Raw genomic sequence first — 21,731 nt, forward strand, 5'->3', positions numbered from 1 at the left:
AGGGAGACAGGCAGATTTTAGCACCAATTAATATATCTGACCGATTACTGGCTAAATAACCAAATCACAGACCACAACAGTCAAGAGTGGTCGCCAAACTGACTGACGATGTTTCTCCTGGGGCTGCAATCCATTTACCTCAGAAATCAAAACTAGGAAGCGGGAATGGTGTAACTCCACATAAACAGCATTCCAGAAAACACAGTCAGAGAAGTCAGAATTACAAAAAAACAAACAAAAAACAGGGTTCCGAAATGGCGACGGCCGGGAAAGCTATTGTTTTGTTCATAGCACCTCTCAAAAACGTCTTTTAAAGCTGTACTTTCCACATGCAAACACTACTTTTAATTTGTTCAGTTCAGAGTTGCAGCTGCTACATGTAACGTTGATTTTTAGCTGCATTCTTACAACCATGTTTTGTAAAATGAAAAGAAAAAAACACATTTTTATCAGAGCTTATTGTTGTTGCTGCCACAGTGGATCTGACAATCATCCTTAAAAAAAATGTCTCTGACTTTCCGACTGTTCCGGTTGATTCTTCCGATCAACTCAGAAAGTCAGGATTTCTGAGTTCTGACTGGAACTGGAACGCAGCATTAGGCCAGTTGGCCCCGCCATGACGCTACTTTTGACACGGCGTATACCATCGCCATCCTTTTAGCCAACAGCGGCTGGATGAAGAAACAAATCTTTTTCTCCAGGTTGAAGTGGTGTCCATGCATCGAAGGTGTGTTTCTAATTATACCAGAAAGGGTAAGGTGAGTTTTAGCAAGTAAACGAGCGAACATCAGGAGCGCAGCATGAGAATGTTGAGCTTGAGTCACAAAATGAAATCCATTACAAGAGGGCTTGATTTGTCTCAGATTTGTGTGACTGCTGTGCTGGCATGACGCATGACTAATTAAGGCTAAAGTTCTGTAGAAAATCCTTACCAGCGTTTGCTTCAGCGTCGTTAGCATTCACCCTGTCGGCGCATAAGCATCATAGTCTTATGTGCCGACATAAGACTATCTGGAACGCTCCTCCCTGCCAAAAGTCTGTCGGACCACAAGAGGTGTCTCAGAATCCAGATTGAAATCTCATTAAGCCGTTCATCCAGCATATGGTACTAAAGCCAGTAATCAAACCTTGTTGTTTACAATGACTCTCGCCATATACCGTTCGTCCCTTTGACCATGTAGAATTCTTTGTTTGTTGTTGTTGCTTTTTGTATTTGTTACCTATTAAAAAAAAATCTTCTGGTACATCTACTGAGGACTGACTATGCCTTATGGGGACCAAAGCCCAGTTCTAATGCAACAGGCTCACCATGTTTAAGGCCGCGGCTACAGGGTGTAAATTAAGTTTAGGGTGAGGTATATACTGGTAATAGTTAACGGTAAGGAGAAATGTTAGAGTTAGGCATAAACTGAGTTACCAAAATGAACCAAAGTCGATGCAATGTATTGATATTGTTAGAAATAGAAACATGTGCACGTAGTTAAAAAAAAAATTAAAAAATGTATTCTATCCTGTTTATTAGCTACTATTGTATGCAGTCTTGACCCACCTCCAATGCAAATTCAATGGACCCTCCTCTCCTGTGACTCCTATGACCTCCTCCAGTTATTCCAGACATCTATATTGGACCTTTCACACTTTTCCCCTCTTAAAATTCCAAAACCATGCGGTTGAAAGTAATAAAATACACTTTATTATTATTATTATTATTATTATTATTATTATTATTATTATTATTATTATTATTATTATTATTATTATTATTATTATTATTATTATTATTTACTCCCATCACTTAGATTGCTGCAGGTTTTCCCGATCAGCACCAGTGTGGAGCAGGAGGAGCGCACACCTCAGCGTGTCCCTCTCCCTCCCCCGTCGGGACTCAGACGCTCCCTCTACCGGCCAAACAGCGCGCAGACAGCGGCTGCTGCTCTCTCGGAGCTGAACAGCGGACCACTCAATCCAGGCGTAATTCAGGAATCAGGACTCACTCACACATTCCTCCTCCAAAGAGCGCAAAGGAGCAGCCGCGTCCGCTACAGTCCTTTCCCCCCTTACCCCCTCACTCCCTCGCCGCAGGACCAGGGGACAGGGAAGCGCTTTAGATTTTTTAAATTTTTTTTTAACCCAGCCTGAAGTACAGTTTTAGTTAGAAACAGAAGAGTTTGCAGTTAACCCCGCGGCTCGGGGTTAACGCTACCGCGGCGCCGCCGACATGGATAAAGTTATCAATTGGTTGTTTGCGGCGATGAGCCTCCTGTTGTCCGTCCGAGGGGAAGTTTTTAAAGGTAAGGATGATGACCGTGAGATGCTTGCGCGCGGCTGTCTCCATGAACGCCACCGTGGCACGGGTTAGAGATGCGCTTGGGGTGAGTTTAAACACTCTCCGACGCATCGGTCACTGTTGCAGTGTAAGAAAAAAACAACAATAACATTAAAAACATTAAATTATTAAACAGTTGAGGCGTTTTGTATCCAAACGTGTCGCCGGATGGATTCTTTTCCCCTCTCGCATTCAGGGGATGTCACATTTGAACTCCTGCTTTCAGCTGCGCGGAGTTTGTCCTCACCTTTCCGTTACCGCGGCGCGCGCAGCGGACAGGTGCGCTCCGCGTGGGCGCCGCCGCCGCCGCCGCCGCCGCGGTTTTACCGCCATTGTTTGCGCAACAACAAGTTAACAGAGACTCCGGGGACTGTTTGCGCCTAACTTTATCTTGATCTGTCTAATGTGATTAACCTCGGGGGATTCACGCAGGAAGCGCGCCACCGGTGCGCTCCCGGTTCGGCTTTAAGCAAGACCTTCTGTCCTTTTCTTTTGCAGTGCATGTCAGGCAAAGTGTCTCAGTCGAGGCGAATTACAGTAAATTTTGAAGCGTGGGTCGGTGGATTTAAATAGCTTAACTGGTATGCGTTGTAATCGGCGTGAAAAGCTTACACTGTTTTAGTTTTTGGTGCAAATTCAGTCATGTTACAGAACGTGCAGTGTATTTATTTTTAAATGACCGTTTTTTATGTAAAATTGGTTTTGGATTTTCTATCATCTTTGTCCAAGGGCGCTTACAGAATATTTAAAAACGCATGGCCAGAGTGGGGGGGGGATTTGGCAATTGTAGTTTGGGTTTTCGGAACAAAACCAAAAGACGGACACAAATTTTGAAGTTTTGTTTTGCTGTCATCATCTAAACATTTCAGAAGCACAAATACAGGGAAACGCTGTAACTTACTGACACCTGCAATCTTTTTACTTGAAAACAAACTAAAACATTATGAATAAGACTGATCTGGTGCCCACAATGGGTTTGTATGCAGTTAAATCTGCGATCAGTAAAACTTAACGATCAACGGTTTACCAAAACTCTTGATCATAAAGTGTTTGCGTGGCCACTTTGGTTTTAATCGTCACACTTGGAAGGCTTTCATTGTAAACTTTACACAAATATGTTAGATTCTAAGAAAAGGAGTCAGGATATTTGTCCTGTTTGTGACTTGATTGGTTGAAATGATTCCCATCCGCCTTTTTTTCCCTCCTTTCATTTAGTGACTAGATTGCTCTCAGTGTGTATACAAGCCCCTAAACGGGGTCATCTCAGCTGCCGCCTCTGTCACATAATCTATGTGGGGGGAGAAAAAAAGGAACATTAACCCATATTATCCAATCAATAAACGGATAAATTATGTCCAGACTGAGGCCGATCCCTGGAGCCAGGAGACTTCATTTCAAATACACACAAACAAATGGAGCTGTCTGTTCTTATTTCTGAATCTTTCATTGTTTCTGTTTGTTTGTTTTTTTATTAGATTTTTTTTTCTTTTCTTTTCTGGGGGCTGAACTTGTGTTGTGGGGTCTGGCTTGTTTGCAGGATGCTGTGTAGACTCAGCAGACAGCCGATGCATTTTATGAGGAGCCTGTTGGGGGCAGCATGCTACACTTAGAATACTGCGCCCAGATGATACAGGCTAAACCACTCAGAGGTCCAGACAGACTTTGGAAAACAGTTTGTGGCACTGCTCTGCAAGCTGAAATACTTGTTATATTCCTATAGATAACCTGTGACATAAACATTGGAGCATTTAAGGTAACCACGTAGCTTTCATCAACCGTTCCACACACACCTTAAGTCAATTTTAGTGACTGAGAAGTCTCTTAGCCTGAAGCTCAGAGTATTCCCAGTCCATTTTCTTGCGTGGGGTTTATCAGTCTTGCCCGCTGGCAGCCTCGGGAACTGGAGATTTATTGGGAGCCAGCCACACGCGGATGGAGAGGTGGAGGCTAAGTGTGCAGCAGCCGGGGCATTTGTTACGGAGAGCATGCGATAACAGCTCGAGTGATAATTAGATCACGGAGGTAACCAGAGCTCCCGTGCACAGCACCGGGAGCTTGTGTCTGCGCGCGCCTCAAGTCGATCGCAGACAGCAGTCCTTTTGGAAAAAGTCTTTTAATTTGCTGGTGAGGAGTGAAACCATGACACTCCATCAGTTTAATCTCCTGTCGGTTTGCTTGTTGATGTGTCTGCGCCGGGCTTGGCCCATGTGATGCTCCATGCATGATAACCTTCTGGGGGTGGAACACCACACAGTTTCTTTGTATTTGTGCAAAAACTTTAAAATGACATGACCGAATTGCTTTTCTTTACAAAGAATTTATACTGCTTCTAAAATAATGACATTGGTTATTACAGTTGTTATCAATAACTACTGTAGGGAGCATAAACTTAACGCCAGGCTGTCCCTCCGCCACCTGCCGCTGTGCATTGCTGTTATGCTGGCAGAAAGAAGGCTTATTACAAATTTGTCACCCCTCTCTTACAAGAAAGACAGATTTTTCTGTTTGGAAAACCTGGAGCGGTCCTGGTGTGGGAACTAACGGAGCTCCACCCTTCGCTCTTATTAAGGTAATGCTATTTTAACCTACAGTTGGCAAGCTGTGGGTGGTGCCTGTTAAGCAGCCAACGTCGGACTATCAGAGCAGATAGCCATACAGAATAGCCAGCTAATATTATTTTCTGTCTTTAACCACGTCACCCCTCCGCTAAGGGGTTATTGGTGGATCTGTTGCTGCAAATGACCCAACGTTGTCTCTCTTTAGAGGATAAAATGGACCCTGTCTGTGTTTAACCCTGTCTCTCTCCATGACAAAGCCATTGAGAGACGCACTGCTGCCACTATGGTAACAGTACAGTAACACCACCATGTGTTACTGTTTTTCTGCCCCGCTGGGTAAGAAATTTGAGTTTAGCTGTGTTCCCCTCCCAGATGAATCCACTAAATGAGCAACAGTCACCAACAATTCTTTACTTTTCTTGGCACAGCAAACTGAAATTGACTGCATTGTATAATGAGCTGAATAGAAGTAGTACTTCTGTTGCTGAACGTGAATCTGTCTTTATGGTTGGGTTAATTTAAAGGAGACATATCATGCTTATCATGCTATAATCCTGTTAAATAATCCTGTTAACTTCAGCTGTTATAGTTATCTCACTACCTCACCGTTGTTCTTTACCTGGTACCAATTTTAATGTACAACGTCAAATCCAAATGTATATAAGTCACTTTAAATGTACATAAGTCATCTTAAATCTCTGCTTTATTTCTTTTTTTTCTCTCGATCCACTGTATATATGTGGAAGCACTGTATATACCTTATGCACCTTTTCCTCCTTTTGGCACCTTTATTTGACTATTGAGCCGATGTGACATGTGAATTTCTCCACTGTGAGATCAATAAAGTCTATCTTATCTTATCTTTTCAGATCTTCCTTTTCTCATTGAAATCATTCAGTTGTTGTCTATATAAAGTGAAATTGCGATGCATTGGTCTGAATTCCTCATTAATTTACCCCCACATCCCTCTTTTTAGACCTTGTTTTGGTGATGTCTCTTTAAATCTAAAGGAGGCACTTCCCACCTCCTCCAGGTCGCTGAGCATTCCACTCTACCCATTCATGCCATTTTTGTAAAAGGCTGAGGGACCGTGTAGGTAATTATCTGGTTTAATACAGTCAACAACTGAACATTTTCACTTATCAACATCTAGCTTCTGCATCTTTGAGCTTAGACTACAATATAATAAAATAAAAAGTTGTTCATGACCTCCTTTGGCGGCTCCGCATCAAGTACTGTGACATGATTGTACAAAAAAATGTAATATAAAAAAAAACTAACGACTTGAAAAATATGACCCCAAAAGAATAAAATGATACCAGCACTTGGATAAAGTAAATTCAAACTTTCTGCACTCCTAGAAACTCCAACTACACAACTAGGTATAGTTAACGGCTAAAAAGTGCACAATATGACCCCTTTATACATACATACATACATATATATATATATATATATATATATATATATATATATATATATATATATATATATATATATATATATATATATATATATATTGAATACATTTTTCTAGTTAAGTGCCTTGAGAAGACAAAGGTTGTATTTAGATTATATAAATGAAACGGAATTGAGTTTTGTTTTGCTATTAAAAGACAAAGAGCAATAAATGTACATTATTCTGCTCAATAAGTGCATGAGGAATAGCTTTACCAGCTGTTCATTCTTTAAGTCTGTCAATTAAGATATACAAATCCTACAGATAATATATAGCGCAGCTGTAATAGTCGATATAATACTAATTACTGATTTATAATTACATTGTTTTCAGTTTTTAACTTACAGTTGTATCATTCATTTTCATTTGATTCTTTTGTGTAAATATGATGATAGTGGATTGTGTCAGTTTAGCTCAGGGTTGTGATACTTTCTATCAGCCCATGGCGAAAACACAAGTCTAACGAGCTGAAATTTAGTTAATTAGTTTGGCTGTCAGCTTAGGTAGCTTGCTTTTACAACTGTTCTGCTCGTGGGTTTGGAGTTCTAATTTCAAAATCGCATTAACTTACAGTCCACACGATGGCGATCCGTGTTTTTCTCGGATGCAAACATTTCCAAACGGCTGAATTAGTCTATGTGGCAAGCGAGGAAAGTGCGTTAAATCCTCCTTTCAGCCACCTGACCGGCAGTGTGCAGCAGTGAGCTGGGAAAGTGCAGCGTTGCATTGTTCTGACCTTGTTACAGCCAAAAAACGAGGACTTTCTCAGGGATCTTTGTTAGAAAGACTTTAGATCTCAGGAGGGGTATGATGGAAAACTGTAGTTGTTTTTAAACGTCGACATTGGTAACCTGCCCATGCTTAATCTGCATATCTGTTCACAGTGCTGTTCTCTTTTAATCCCTCCCTGTTGCATTCGACGTACGCCGCTCGGAAAGTTCAGAAAGAAAGTCTAAAAAACCCCATAAATCTCTCATTGCCCTATTGCTAGTGTGTTCGTTTTCTACGCTGTGAAGGCAGCCTTTTTTTTTTTTTGTTTCCAGCAGCCCTGGCCTTTGATATCTATACTCCGTCTTTTGACCAAGCACATTAAATTCAGGGGAGCTGCACACTTTGTTATGTTTACCTCCTTCTCCGGCTAGCCATAAAACCTGCCTTGTTTTCTGATAGGGGTGAGCCGCGCGTTGAGAGTAATGCCCATGCTCGGAGAGTAGAAGAGCCGCAGTTTGTCACCGCAGAATGACTGCTGCTGATAGCGTCCTGGTTGACCGATCCTGATTGTCATCCAAGCTGTGACTAAGGGAGTAAAACAACACTTTGGCTGCTCGAGAAGATAAACAGCACTTCATTTGGAGTCTGGCAATAATTTAGATAGGTTTTCACTTGTGAAATGTTTCATATTTTTTTTAATCTCCCTTCTCTCTCTCTCTCTCTCTCTCTCTCTCTCTCTCTCTCTCTCTCTCTCTCTTCCAACTGACTCAGATTTAATAGAGACTTTTTTCCCCCGAAAGGTGTCCTAAAAGGTGGCAGCTTCTTTTGTGTGAGCCACTGGAGAATGAAATTAAATATGCATGTGAATTTTTTATTTTCCTTATATGATGACTTCATATAAGGGGGAGAAGTAGCTGTGTGGTGATTGATGACAGCACAAAGCGGAAAGTGAGGTGTCTGCGTTCTTCTGTTACTTTGCGTTTCAGACACTTTTATTATGATGATAATGAATGCCATGGAAACACGTGAATTTACTGAAGCCGTTCAAACGCAGCACGCTCGTGTGTGTGTTTCCAGAAGAAAAGGTCTGCTGAGTCTGTCAGCTGAGCTGTCTTAAGACTGATTGTGGCTGGTAGACGTGAAGAGGCGGAGTGTGCGAGGGTTGTCAATTATGAGGCCAAACTTTGGAAGCTTGCTGTTAGGTTTTTGCTCTGGAAGTTTGGACTTTGTCTGAAAGTGAGTGTATGGACAGTCTGTTGTGTGTTTTACGGTTTAACATAGGCTGTGTGTCAACATTTAAACAAAATTTCGTTTTCTTTTTTTTTTTCGTTCAAGAGTAAAACCATGTTACAGTGTTCGGGCTGATTTATTCTGTTTTTGAGTAAGAAAAGCGATTTTCAAGTCAGGATTTCCTTTATGAGGGGGGACAAAGCTATTTAAATGAACCTGGCTCAATGAGAAAAAACTAATTACCTCCTAAATCTAACAACTGGTCGTGCCACCCTTGGCAGCAACAACTGCCATTAGGATTTTGTGGTCGCTGGCAGCGAGTCTTTTACATCGCTGTGGAGGAATTCATTCCCACTCATCTCTGCAGAACTGTGTTAATTCAGCCCCATTTAGGGGTTTCAGACCGTTTGCGACCTGGTTAAAGGCATGCAAACACATCTCAATTAGATTTAAGGCCGGACTTTGACTAGGACACTCAAAAAACGTCAATTATTTTTAGCCATTCAGAGGTGGGATTGCTGCTGTGCTGTGCTTATGAGCTTAAGGTTGGAATCTGTTGCTTGGTTAATATATTTCATAATTTTCTGCAAGAAAGATGAATTTCAGCTGGGTTTACTGGAGTCCCAAAGCCTTAGAAATGATCATTTAACCTTTTCCAAGCTGATACATGTCAGTAACTTCAAATTCTTTAGACAATGTGTTGCACGATGACTTTCTTTTTGAGATATTTTAGCTTGCTCTAGACTAATTTGAACAATTTCTTGATTTTGCAGGCCAGGCAATAATCAGGCTTGGGTGTGGCTAATAAAACTAAACAAAAATAGTTGGTCAATCTAGGGCTGGACGATATAGGGAAAAAAGAATATCGATAATATAGAAATCATATTGATCGATATCGAAAAGTTTCAACAAATTCAAAACATGTATTTTAAGTGCAGCCCTGGCCATTGTATACTGTTGTTTAGCGTCTTATTTTTAGATAAAGAACACATAAACACTGAATTCAAACTCAAACCTTTATTCAACCAACTTTTCACCAAAACTGCATTTTTTTAAAAAAAGGAAAAGGAAAGCGTGCTCTCTGAAGTCTTTGAAGGGGGCGGAGCTTGGGGATCCTGGGTCTGCTTTGTGATTGGTTGGGAGGATGTATTGACTGTAATATTAACCTACATGATTGGCTAGAATGCTAAAGGAAGGAAATCTGTTCTATTGAACTTTTATTGACCCTCTTTGTATCATCGATATACATCTATCGATCAATGTATATTGTAATTGAATTATTGTCCAGCATATGCCATGAAATACTTATTTGAGATCTGTTCTTTAATCTTTATTCACACATTCTTTGTCTGATTTTACATTTTCATTGATCAGACACATTTAAGTGTGACAAAAAAAAAAAAACAAGAACAGAAGAAATCTGCTTGGGGTAAATGCTTTTTTTTCACAGCACTGTATCTTAAAGTAATTTCTTATCCAGAAGACACCTGTTTTCATTACACGTTTCATCAAGAGCTGCATTAAAGAACTACAACTACTGATGCAGAGCTGCAAAGGTCATGCTCTTAAATCTGAAGATCAGCTTTGTGATTTACCGTCTGAGACTCAAACCAGGAGTCTGCGTCATCGATCAAATGCAGGATTGTTGTGTTATAATCCAGTGTTTAATCATCAAAACAAAGTATGTTATTTTGAGTAAGGGGTCACAGTTTGACACATTATCCTGCCTGGTTAAAATGGAGAAAGGCGACCTCTGTTTTCTGAAAAGTTGCCACAAGGGATTCTAGGAAATGCAGAAAATCAGTTACAGAAGGCAGAGAGGTCGGCAAAAAGAGTAAACAACGCTTTATCACGCTGCGATGCCGGAGTTGGATATAACATTGCAGACCGATGAAGAACAGCAATGGTGGAGTTACGACAGGCAGGTTTTCACTTTTCTTCTCAGCAGGTTGAGACCTTCGTAGTGTTCAGATCAAGGTTGAGTTTAATCTCCATGGTTTACGCTGTAGCTTTGGTTCCCTTGGCCTTTATTTTGAAGTCACAAGGATTAGTGGTTAAAACGAGGGATGCATCAAGCAGCAAGATCAATTGGTCCTTTTTACCTTTTTGTTCATTAAAAACATAATAATTCCCCCATTTTTAGGGATTTATGCTTTAAATCATAAATGGGAGGAATCTTGTTATGCCCTAATTTCCTATTAGATTCAAAACTGCTTTTATGGTCGTTACAAAAATTGGAATAATTTGAAATCTGGATCTGAATATCAGACCTGGAAAAAAAAAAACTTAGTATCAGTCATATAAAGCCTAATCAATGCATCTCTAGCTAAAGTATTTCTCTTCAAAATACACCTTATGCTGAAGGCCAGTTGCCAGTTACTGAACTTGAATTTTTTTTTTACCAAAACAAATAAATAAATTCTGAAATACAACCAAAATGGAATTGGAAAGCTAAGAAATAAAAAGTAAGATACATTTTAAGAGGGAAAATATATAATTATTATCATGTAGCCAGCAGCCGTTCATCTGAAGTGATCATTTTCATGGCCATTTTCAAGTGCCATGATCATCATGTCATTATTGGTTGCAATTTTTATTTACTCAAGTGATTTATCACACACATTTTATGTGAGTTCTGTTTTATTTATGCACTAATTATACATGGGAGTTTGAGTGTTAAATGTTTTTGCTCGTTTGGGGCATATTTGGCTGCTGCAAAATTTTACTAAGAGAATTCAAGGAGCTAATTTGGTGTTTAGCTTAATATTTTGAGCCTTGGTTTTACAGGTTGGAACAAGGACAAAATCAGCAGTCAAGCAAATGCTAGGTTTCACATAACCATTTTTTTAAATAGAGAAAAAGCCATCAAATAGAAAATAAAAATAGCTTTTATATAGTTAACCTAAACTGTGCCTTACACATCGTATGTCAAAAAGTTAGATTTGGTCCAAACTGAAGGATATACTGTAATTTCTGTCATTAAAAATAGAGTAAAATAAGAAATATGTGGCCTTAATTTGGCCTTAACAATTTACAGTTTACCTTCTCCCAATTTGCCAATAAATTAAATAGATTTAAAATCTTAAATACTCAGCCGGTGTGACGGTGTTTACACACTAGGTGGTGCTTGTTAAGAACACTATCCTAGCAGGATATTCATCAGTGTTTATTAGACTAAAGTATTGCTAAGTGCATGATATGACAAGCTGCAAACTAGTAGGCTCAAATTATGCCTGAGAAAAAGCCGCAGGAATGGATGCAGAGATTGCACTTTTGGATCAGCACAGAGCTTGCCATACGAAACAGAAAGGTGGGTCTACAATATTCTGGTGTTTGTTAATACCTGTCATTCCTGCACTACTGTGGTGTGATGTGCTCTAGATGATAGCTCAAGTCACATATTTTCTATTATGGCACTTAAGAAAATGCAATGAAAACCCCTTAAGAGCGACGATCGGCTGTGACCAACATATTTTATGTCTGCGTGCTCTCGCTAGTGACACATGTAATGCGATGGCTCAAAACGATGCATTCCTCATTACACCCCTAAACGATTGCCCTGTTGTTGTTGTCTTTTTTTTTTTGTGCTGCCCTTACATCCAGTAATAGATTAGGACACCTTTATTCCTGGTTGTGAACGTGCAAAATGTTGAACTAGGGCTCTGGATGCGAGTGGGGAATGGGGATTAATCCCACCTGAGCATTGAAAATATTGTGTTGCATATTTTCTCTAAACAATAAAAAAAAACAGTTTTAAAAGCATTGCATATGGAACATGGGTTGCTTAAAGTGTGGTTTAATTATGCAAATTAAGTGAGCAAACTTTGTGTCGCTGGCTCTGTTGAGTTAATTATAGGCCAAAATCTATCTTTTCATCTTAAATACTGGGGAGCTGTAAGCATTTGTATGCATACAGTCCATTTCTATGGACAGCAGGTAAGTAAAGCAAATAAAGATCATAGTTCAGTTTGATTAATTTTGTCCACTCTGTTTTGGCCCAGCTCATCATAAATGCCATCCCAATGCAAGTTGAGAGGAAAACTCGTCCAGTTTGTCTCCTACTGCAGAAAAATTCACAATAAATCAGATTCAGCGAACAATTGGCCTGACATTGTTTCTGATTATCAGCAGACGGCTGAACTGCAGCTACCCGTTACATCTTGATGCCTGGGGAGAAAGTTTACGTTCAGATTCAGTAAGTTAAGTACAGGAGCGGTGGTCGGACGACCAACCTGTCTGAAGCATTCCACCTTTCCCACAAAACCCTCAGTCGGTGCTTTGACTGTATTTAAGGTCATTGTCCTGCTGGATTGTCCTAAATTTGCGCCACTTAAAGGCTGTGGTTTCCTAACTGTTCATTTAAAATAAACACATAGAGCATTTCACAAGCATTAATTCACCTTGAACTTTTTCACCTTCAGTCACATAACAAGCTTTAATGTATTTTATTGGGGTTTTATGTGCTACATAATTGTGAAGCGGGGGAAAAATATGTTAGTTTCAAAGTTCAGAACCCCCCATTTGGCAGCAATTCTAGCTGCAGGCCTTTTGATGTGAGTCTCCGAGTGCAATGTAAGCGTCGAACAGGCGTCCTGCACCTCAACTTGGAAGCTTGTGGTCTTTGAAGACAGATGCATGTGTTTTTGACTCTTAACAAATTGTGGACACTCGTCCGACGCGCGTTGTTCTTTTCCTCAAATGTGGGGAAATGTTTACCGTGGTAGAAGTTTTGATAAGTTACCCGAGGGCCCACCCTCCTTGCTAATCCCCCTCCAGGCAAGGTCCTTTCTTACTGTCTCTGTAGTGATAGATCGACTGATTGTGGATAATAAGGATGTGCACAAACAGCGACGAAGAGTTTATCCTCCATTGTCCACTTCCTGGTTTTTCCGTTCTGTCAGAAAATGCGGCACTACATCATATAGCGGAGTCTCCCGGATTGGTTGACACGCAGCAAAAAGTTCAGATTTTCCTACTCTAGCATCTGCCGCTTTGGACGCTCCTGGCCGCACGTCCACCATAGACTTTGCATGCAAACCCGACGCTCCGGTCGAGTTCGGTCTGAACACAGCGTTACAAACTGAGGCTAAAATCTTTGGGCTGTGCTGTCAATCAATGATCCCATCAACTCTGAGTCTCTTCCCTCTCTTTTTCTGAAGAAAAGCAGCTTGATGTTGCCGCCCCTACGAGCCAATCGTTACATTTTAGTCTCACAAGACCAGAGTTCCTTCTTCCCCGTTTGCCATGTCCCCTACAACATGAGAGGTAGAACCTAAACAGAACTTCTCAGAGCTTTTTTTTTTTTTTTTTACCGCAGCAAAACATGTGAATGTCGACAAACATGCGACTCCGCTGGAAGTATAAAAGATTTGCCTTTCATGAGTACTTTCAACGAGCTAAATTGTTAGGAAGTCTACCAGCGCGGTTCACCGTATTCATATCCCCTGAGGGGCCTCTCCACGTTCAATCATTAGCTGTTGATTTGCGAGCGGATTTTATTTACATTCTTGAGAGGCATTAATAGTTTGAAGTTCACTCTCGAGGCGGCTGGTGTGGCGGCGTTATCTGCAGCGGTATGATAATGTGTGAAGGATGCCGGACAAACAGAGGCTGCACTAATTACACGCCGGGCCCCCCTTTTCTTCAGATGAGAAGGATAAAAGCTAATGAATGGCACGCAGGCCAGCGCAGGGGATGGCTAATGAAGAGAGAGTGAGAGACAGAGCGTGAAGTGTTTGTGTGCGCCGGGCATGCTCGAACGGTCCTGTGATCGCATCACCGTGTCTGGGAAAAAAAAAACAACAACTTTAATATGCAGCGGATCATGTTTACAGAGGCCCGCGATCGTTTGCGAGGTGGCTCGGAAGAATCCAGGCGCGCTGGAAGTTTTCACTAATTAATGCTCGGAGGGACTCGATTGTTATTAATGGTGACGAGATGGAGGAGGGGGACGGGGGAGGAAGCTGTTTAAATCAGAACATCACCGTCTTGTGCTTAATTGATCGTTGAACCTCTGCTTCCAAGACCACATCATGCTCCAGTTCACTCGTCTTTAAAAAAACAAACAAAAAAAAAAAAAACGGATAAAGTTGTGGGAGTCGCTTCGGTTTCGGTGAGAAGTAACTGGCAGGTGAGTTAACACCCAGATTGAATTGACTCCAACCCTGGCTCATTCCTCTCCCCCATCTTGAAATCCTGCCCTTCAATCAGCTGCATCTATGCATTAGGGCTGGATTGGATGATAATTTAATAACAATATATATCGATCGACAGACATATATCAATGATAGAAAACAAGGGTCGATAAAAAGTTCAATAGAAGAACAGTTTTCTGTCCTTTTGCATTCTAGCCATGTAGGTTAATATGACAGTCGTTACATCCTCCCAACCAATCGCAAACGCAGGACCAGGAACCAAGCTCCGCCCCCTTCAAAGATTTCAGAGAGCACACAATCTTTTTTCCTTTTTAAAAACTTGCAGTTTTGGTAAAAAGTTGGTTGAATAAAGGGCTGAGTTTGAATTCAGTGTTTGTGTGTTCTGTATCTAAATATAGGTCGGCAAGCAACGGCATAAAATGTCCAGAGCTGCACTTAAAATATATGTTTTGAATTTGTTGATCATTTTAGATATGGATCAATATGATTTCTATTTTATCAATATGCTTGTTTCTCTGTACCTACTATGCAGCACTGTTAGCCCATAACCCAAGGGGCGTTTATTAGAATCGATTATGATAGAGCACACTTAATAAGTTGGCCTGAATTATAAAGCTTAATTCCCCATCCTGCAACTGTTTATAACACCAAGACCAATTCAGAAGCACCAAAGTGTTTTTTTTTCTCTGTAAGGAGAATTTGCCTCCTTACAATTTTCATTACTCGAACAAAACTCGAGCTCTCTCCTTCATGGGACAAGTGCTTTAGCCAACTTGGAGAAGTGACTGTCTTTCATTCCAGGAGAGAAAAAGCTGTCTGCGTAGGCAGATGCTGCTGGTAGTGTAGGAGGTGGCAGTGGGAAGAGGAAGAGGAAGACGGCACGGAGTGGAGAAGCTGCTACTGCTGTTTCACCTTGTCTCCTGTTATTTATTAGGTTTCTGTCAAGGCTCAGGCAGGTGTACATCCCTCCTCCTCCTCTTCCTCTTCCCATCAGGGCCCTTATGAGTATTACCAGGGGCAAAATTCTCCATTACTGTCAGTGTGAATCTGTTGCCGTCACATTAGCGCACGTCACGCAGTCATTAATGCATTAGGCCTCGTTTGAGTGCCAGTTATTTGCATTGGCTTTTACTCTGCCTGTTTGCCCTTGCGCTAAAAGCAGCCTCGGCCCCAAAAACCTATTGAGCATTTAACCGTTCGATAATGAAGCGATCCCTGAGGATAATTCAGGCCCTGGTGGTCCCGCTTAACATGGGTTATTAGTAGGAGAAAGAAAACATTAAGCCTCGTGGATGTTTTCATGCCGTTTCGAAGAGAACACAAAGCAAATCTGTCTCCCATTTCCCTGCTGGTCCCTATGTTTTTGAACACGGAAGCATCCGTCTGGCGTGTGATCGCACCGCTAACAGCCGTGCACGCTATTATCCACCCTTATCCTCTGCTTCCTCCTCCCAAAGCACAATGTACCTGATTATGCTCCTATCGGTCACACTCCGGTGCCTGTTTGGAGGCTGTTATCTGCTCGCCGTGGAGACTCCTCGGGGAGGCACGCGGCCGATAAGAGACCGTTGTTCTGTAAACAGCCCTCTGACCTCCTCTGGCTGGGTCTGGCTCCTTTTTCAAATGGGTGCCTTTTGTATTGGGCCCCCCGAGCTCAAACCACCGCGTGACCAATCCTCTCAGGAGGGCAGGATGGGCTGATTATGCTCTCTGTATGTAAACAAACCACGGCGTCTAAGGGGGAATCAAACCCCTTCAACTTTCCCATATGTTGTCCCATCACACCACATACTTCCCCATGTTCTGTTTGGCCTTTTTGTGGTAGACCGACACAAAGTAATTTCAGTTCATATAGGTTAATTCATAAAGGGCTCGGTAGTGGGAGATTTTTAATTTCTCGTCAGGGATACGGGCGCGGAGAAGTTTGAAGCGGGGTTGGGTCATAAAACAATATCCCAACTTTTAAATAGCTCAAAGAGCACTGTTCAATTAAGCGTCTAAAAATGGAGAGAGTATGGCACAGCAGCAGACCTACCACAGCATGGCCTAGAGGAGGGGTCCCCAGCCTTTTTTAAACTTATTAATGTAATATAGTAATAGTAATCGTAATATCATCTTTATTGTCATTGAAACATACATTACAACCAAATTTGTTCTCTGTGTTTAACCCATCACCCTTGGGGAGCAGTGGGCTGCCATGTGCGGCGCCCGGGGAGCAATCTGGGGTTAAGGGTCTTGCTCAGGGACCCAGAGTGCATCCTTCTCTGAGTGCAAGTCCGCTGTTCTAACCACTCGGCCATGACCACCCCCCCACAGCTACTTCATTGGTACTGGGTCATACGAAGGGCTACCAGCACTGACCTTTGAGCTCACCTTAATGTTACATAAAAAATAAAATTTTTGGTGCTTTTTTCATTTTTAAATCTATGTAAATGCAAAGAAAAAAAAAAGGAAAAGCAACAAAATAAAATAAAATTTTTGATGCAGCTCACCGGAGGCTTGTGCTATATATTGAACAGGCCCGAGGGCACCAGGTAGCCCCCAACTACATGTTGGTGACCCCAGGCCTAGCAATCAGTACTCTGGAGGAGCTGCAAACATCCACAGCTGAAGAGGGAGAATCTGTTGACACGACAGCTATTAGCTGTGCACACCGCAGATCTGACCACAAGAGTTACTGTTTAAATAAACGCATATTAAGTCCTGTTTAAATTTCCCCTAAGGCCATGTAGGTGACAAATAAAACACGTAGAAGAAGAAACGCTCATCAGACAAGAATTCTTTTTACTTTTTGATCTACTTGTGGCCAAAAACGAACTACTCACAGCAGATGGTGAAGCATGGTGGTGGGAGCATTTTCATTAGCAGTAACAGGGAAGCTGGTCAGAATTAATTGCAATATGAAAAATAGAAGAAAATGTGGGAAGAAAACCTCACCAGAGACTGCAACCAGAACAACACTCGTAAATATACAACTAGAGCAACAATGGAATGGTTTAGGTCAAAGCATTATAATGATTCTCAGGGCCTAATGGGAGTCAGGACCTAAATAAAACCAGGAATCTTTAGCAGAATTGCACAATAATGTTCCACTTTGGTTTTGGTCCATCGCATAAATACCCAATAAAATGCATTAAAGTGTGAGAACCAACTTTATTCGCCAAGTTTGTGGGTACAGACAAGGAATTTGACTCCGGGTTTCAACTTTCACGTCATATAAAAACAGACAAGCAGAACGCACAAGAGATTTTATTCATTAAACATTAAAAAGTATATAGGGCTCCCAATACATTTTGCAAGGCGCTGCGCATACAGCAGTATACCTCTTAAAGTACCAGGATGTGCACAAACAGCGACAAACAGTTTAATTATGATCCCAAGTTTGTTTTTGTGTGTTTTTTTCACTGAGGGACTGAACCTTTAAACAAAAATCAGGTTAATAGCTCACCTGGGGACAGATGTCCAGCACAACTTGTCATCCCTTGTCAGTTTTCAAAGTGCTCGAGCAAATAAGGCCTTAAAAAACCAGCCACCACGGGGCTGTGCAGCGGTAAAGCGACGCGCTCGGTCCTTCCAGCTTTAAACACTTTTTTCCTAAAATCTGTCTCTGAGACACACAGCTGCGGGGCTTATCTTAAAGACAGAGCAAACGCAAAACAATAACTGGAAAAGATGATGCCTGGCTTGAAGCTCCACTCCCACCCTGTAATCAGAGATTGCCTCACTAAAGAAATTACAGGGCGCGGGAGTCATTAGAAATCTGCGTGAAGCTCTGAATCGCTAACGGAAACGAAGCTGAAAAACACATGTTTTTGGAATAATGCACATCCGAATAAACAAACTGGCTCAAAATCTGACAAGTTGATTGTAATGATAGCATGCCGGCGGCCAGGAGGAGAGATTCAGCTGAATGGGATTTCGGAGACTTGCTGGTATTAGAGCATCAAACTAAGGAGTAATTAAAGGAGAAAGCTTCAAGCTTCAGTTGGGTGTTCAGCAGCATTATCGTCAGTTTAGTTGCCTTAGTGTCACGTTTCATGGTGAGTTGACCAAGTTCAGAACACAATGTGCTTAGAAAATTAGTTTAAAACTAATAATATTAAAGTATACTAATCCTTCATTTTAAATCAGCATCACCCCTGCTGTTGCATTCTTGGTTTGACAGCAGTGCAAATACATTATCTGTTTTTTCGTTTTCTATAAAGTCTTCACTGAAATCTCACATCTGACTGAGGTTTGCCACTCTGCCATTCCTTCATTTCTAAATGACACGCCGTTCATCATAGAATCCCAGCTGAGAGAAGCCAGTAGAAGTTTAAAGGGGGCACATTATGGAGAGTATTTTTTTTTTTTATCAGGGCATGAGAGCAAATACTTTTGGTGCCTGTGCTCTCCTCCAGCTTAAAATAAAATTTGCAGGAAATGTGAATTTGAAAGAATTGAATTCTGTTTATCGTGCACCAACCAAAATGGATGTCACTTCTCCATTTCAGACTGCAAACCAGGCAGCCTCTCCTGATATTCTCTTAATATAAACTTCGACATCTGCTGTATTCAGCGGCGGCTGGTAATAAAAAAAATTGGGGGTGGTTGGGAACTAGAGGTCAGGGATTACAACACTAAACTTTACGTAAAGATAAACTGTCTTTTAGTCAGTTTAAATTTTTAAGTCTGGTTGGTACAGTCTAAATCTTTTTACCTGCTTTTGTCTTCCAAAAAAAGCTTTGTGAAATTATTATTTTGCAGGGAAATTGCTGAATTTTCTTTCACTGTCGTCATTCTCTCCTGTCTTGTCATTGTTGTTGTCAGACTCTTCCGTTTGTAATTCGTATGTTTGAGTGACACTTCCGCCTGTGCATCAAAGCTGGGGTGACTTTGATGGACAGGTATGATGAACTAATCTGATTGGATGACGCAATAAGCATTGATTGGCTACCGGCACAGAGAGCTGTGACCTGAGTGAAATCTTCAAGTATCCAATTAGAGACCGGCATAAAGTCACATGGAAGCCAAAAGGTTCAAATCATACATACACCCCTCATCTGTCCAGCGTCTCTTTACATTGAAACGTATAAATAACTATATTTATATAAATCAGGAATGCTGAAAAATCAAAGGTCAGACAAGTTGTAGGAGAGAACAGATATGATTACTGTGATTTACTGTCTACACCTTTTCCTGCAATTTTATGGAGGCGGCGCCTGAGGTATTGACAAGCTGTCACTGGCCGTATTCAGCAACAACTTGGAAATGTCACGATAACAAATTTTGCTGGACGATAATTTTTCTTTTTCTCTAAAACTTACTACGATGAACCACATTATTGTCATTTAGAGACCTTTTTCAACTAATATGATAATGACATAATAACGCAAGTATATCCCCTCGACCTACCGGCTCAGACATTAAGCGGGTGGCGTCGTTTGGTTTAAATCCAAATAAACTCCCATCCTGCAACAGTCATCTTTGGCTTTGAGACCCATTTAATTTCTTTTCCTCTGGCTCCCTCACCAGGCTCTCATTTTAACTTTGAGCAAGTGCCTACCTGACACAAGTTGGGTTTCCCCGGCCGTACCATAAGCCCGGCACGTCCTCTTCTGCAGTAATATTAACTGCAAATGCTTATTAAAGGGTTATCCAAAGTAACTGAACTCTGGTTGAAATGTGGAAACTAGGTAATGTTACCTGTCAAAGGCTGGATGGTCATTGTTAGACTGGTAGCACACCACTGTCTACCTGTCTTTCCATGTAAACAACAATAGACTTCTCTGTAAATAATCACCCAATATACAAATGTCCATAAAATAGCATTTGCTAAAACCAAATTGCCATTTTTGGGATCGGTGTTGTTTTAGAAGTCTGCTTTGGTTTGTTTGTCTTTTAACCATTAGTTTAGTCTTTAGGACTAGCTAATCTGGTTAAGGAGGACCTTACCTATTTATAAGGTCATGTGTTTGTATCTGTCGCACGCTGTGTATTTGTACGATGTGTTGCTGTGAATGCATCCACGCGTATGTATGTGTGTGAAAAACATTATGACACTTGTAACTTCACAATGAACATATTTTGCCATAAGCTATAGACAATACTGAATTTTTATTTTTATTATACCCAATGGCTACTGGCAGATCTTAACGTGTCCAACACAACATTAGCTATGCTGTGAAATCTCTTTTTATTTACAGGTTTTTTCTTTTTTATTTTCTTTTACTCTTTGATTTTCCATTCATGTTCAAAATTAACTAAATAACCCATTATATCGGGATGCAGTGGGCTCCCACTGCGCGTTGCTTGGGGAGCGTTCTGGGGCTAAAGTTTGTTGCTGAGGGAATCAGAGTCGGAGGGATTTGAACTTACAGCCTTCGAACGCCCTGCTCTAACCACTAGGCCACCTCAAGAGTATAGATTAGTAGTATAGATTAGTAAATCAATGTAATATTGCGGGTAAGATTTTAACTATTACATTCTAAACTATCCCTTAAAATTACAGAAATAGGCTTTGTTACGCCTGCAAATTGATTATTCTTGCTAGCTCAAGTTAAGTGTCTTTTGTTGGATGGAACATTTTGTTTTAGTAGCAAATAAAAATCTAATATATGATATAAATAATAAACACACTTTTGACCTTGATGGGTAAGCTGTTGTAAACACTAATGTAACATTTTTCTGACCCTTCTCAATCTTTTTCCAACATCCCAATGTTCCCACCATCATCTTTTGACTTTTAACATCTCGTGAACATCTTGTAAATGCATTAAACATGAAACATAACCACATAGTCTTGTTGAATTGGGATGACTATTTTGATTTGATATGTTGTGCTTAATTGTTGAAATTGTGAAAGGCTGAGGAATCCATCTTTGCAACAACATTCTGAAACTTTTTGTGAACATTTATTTGTGCACTAGAGCTAGCTTGTTTACCATCAGTACCACTGTCAGCAGAAATTTGAAGAAGAAAAATCCACAACTGTATTTTAATTATAGGTTTTAATTCTTAATGCTGGGATAATTTCAAACTTCACATTGACTGAGGCTGGCTACCGGTGCTTATTTTTCTCACTGGTTTTAAAACATTTCAGCATGTCTTGATCAAATCTGATAAAAGCTACACTTTCTTCTTTTGTTTTTAAGTCAAATTATTTAAGAGCTTAAACTTTTTGTTATGAGAAACAGCGGACTGTTCAAAAAGCTGATCGTGTATTTCTCATAACAGCCTTCATTTTTTGCAATCTGTTAAAGAAGAAGTGCACCAGATGCTACATTTATCCCACTGAAGCCGTTGTCAGCTTA

General features: G+C 40.8%; 1 protein-coding gene across 13 annotated transcripts in view; it reads left to right on the top strand.

Moving 5' to 3' along the window:
- The first annotated feature begins 1,929 nt into the window (after positions 1 to 1,929).
- Positions 1,930 to 21,731, top strand: part of LOC105932254 (protein tyrosine phosphatase receptor type M) — a 263,775-nt gene continuing 243,973 nt past the window's right edge. For 9 of the 13 annotated variants that reach the window (XM_012871320.3, XM_012871322.3, XM_036138465.1 and 6 more), the window contains exon 1: positions 1,931 to 2,291. In XM_012871320.3, the coding sequence (XP_012726774.1) occupies positions 2,219 to 2,291 (73 nt within the window). In that variant the 5' untranslated portion in view covers positions 1,931 to 2,218. Of the gene's footprint in view, positions 2,292 to 21,731 lie in introns of all 13 variants that reach the window. The other 4 variants (XM_036138466.1, XM_036138464.1, XM_021320891.2 and 1 more) reach the window with 2 other exon arrangements.

This window comes from Fundulus heteroclitus, chromosome 6 (genome assembly GCF_011125445.2).
Source record: "Fundulus heteroclitus isolate FHET01 chromosome 6, MU-UCD_Fhet_4.1, whole genome shotgun sequence".
NCBI classification, from domain to species: Eukaryota; Metazoa; Chordata; class Actinopteri; order Cyprinodontiformes; family Fundulidae; genus Fundulus; species Fundulus heteroclitus.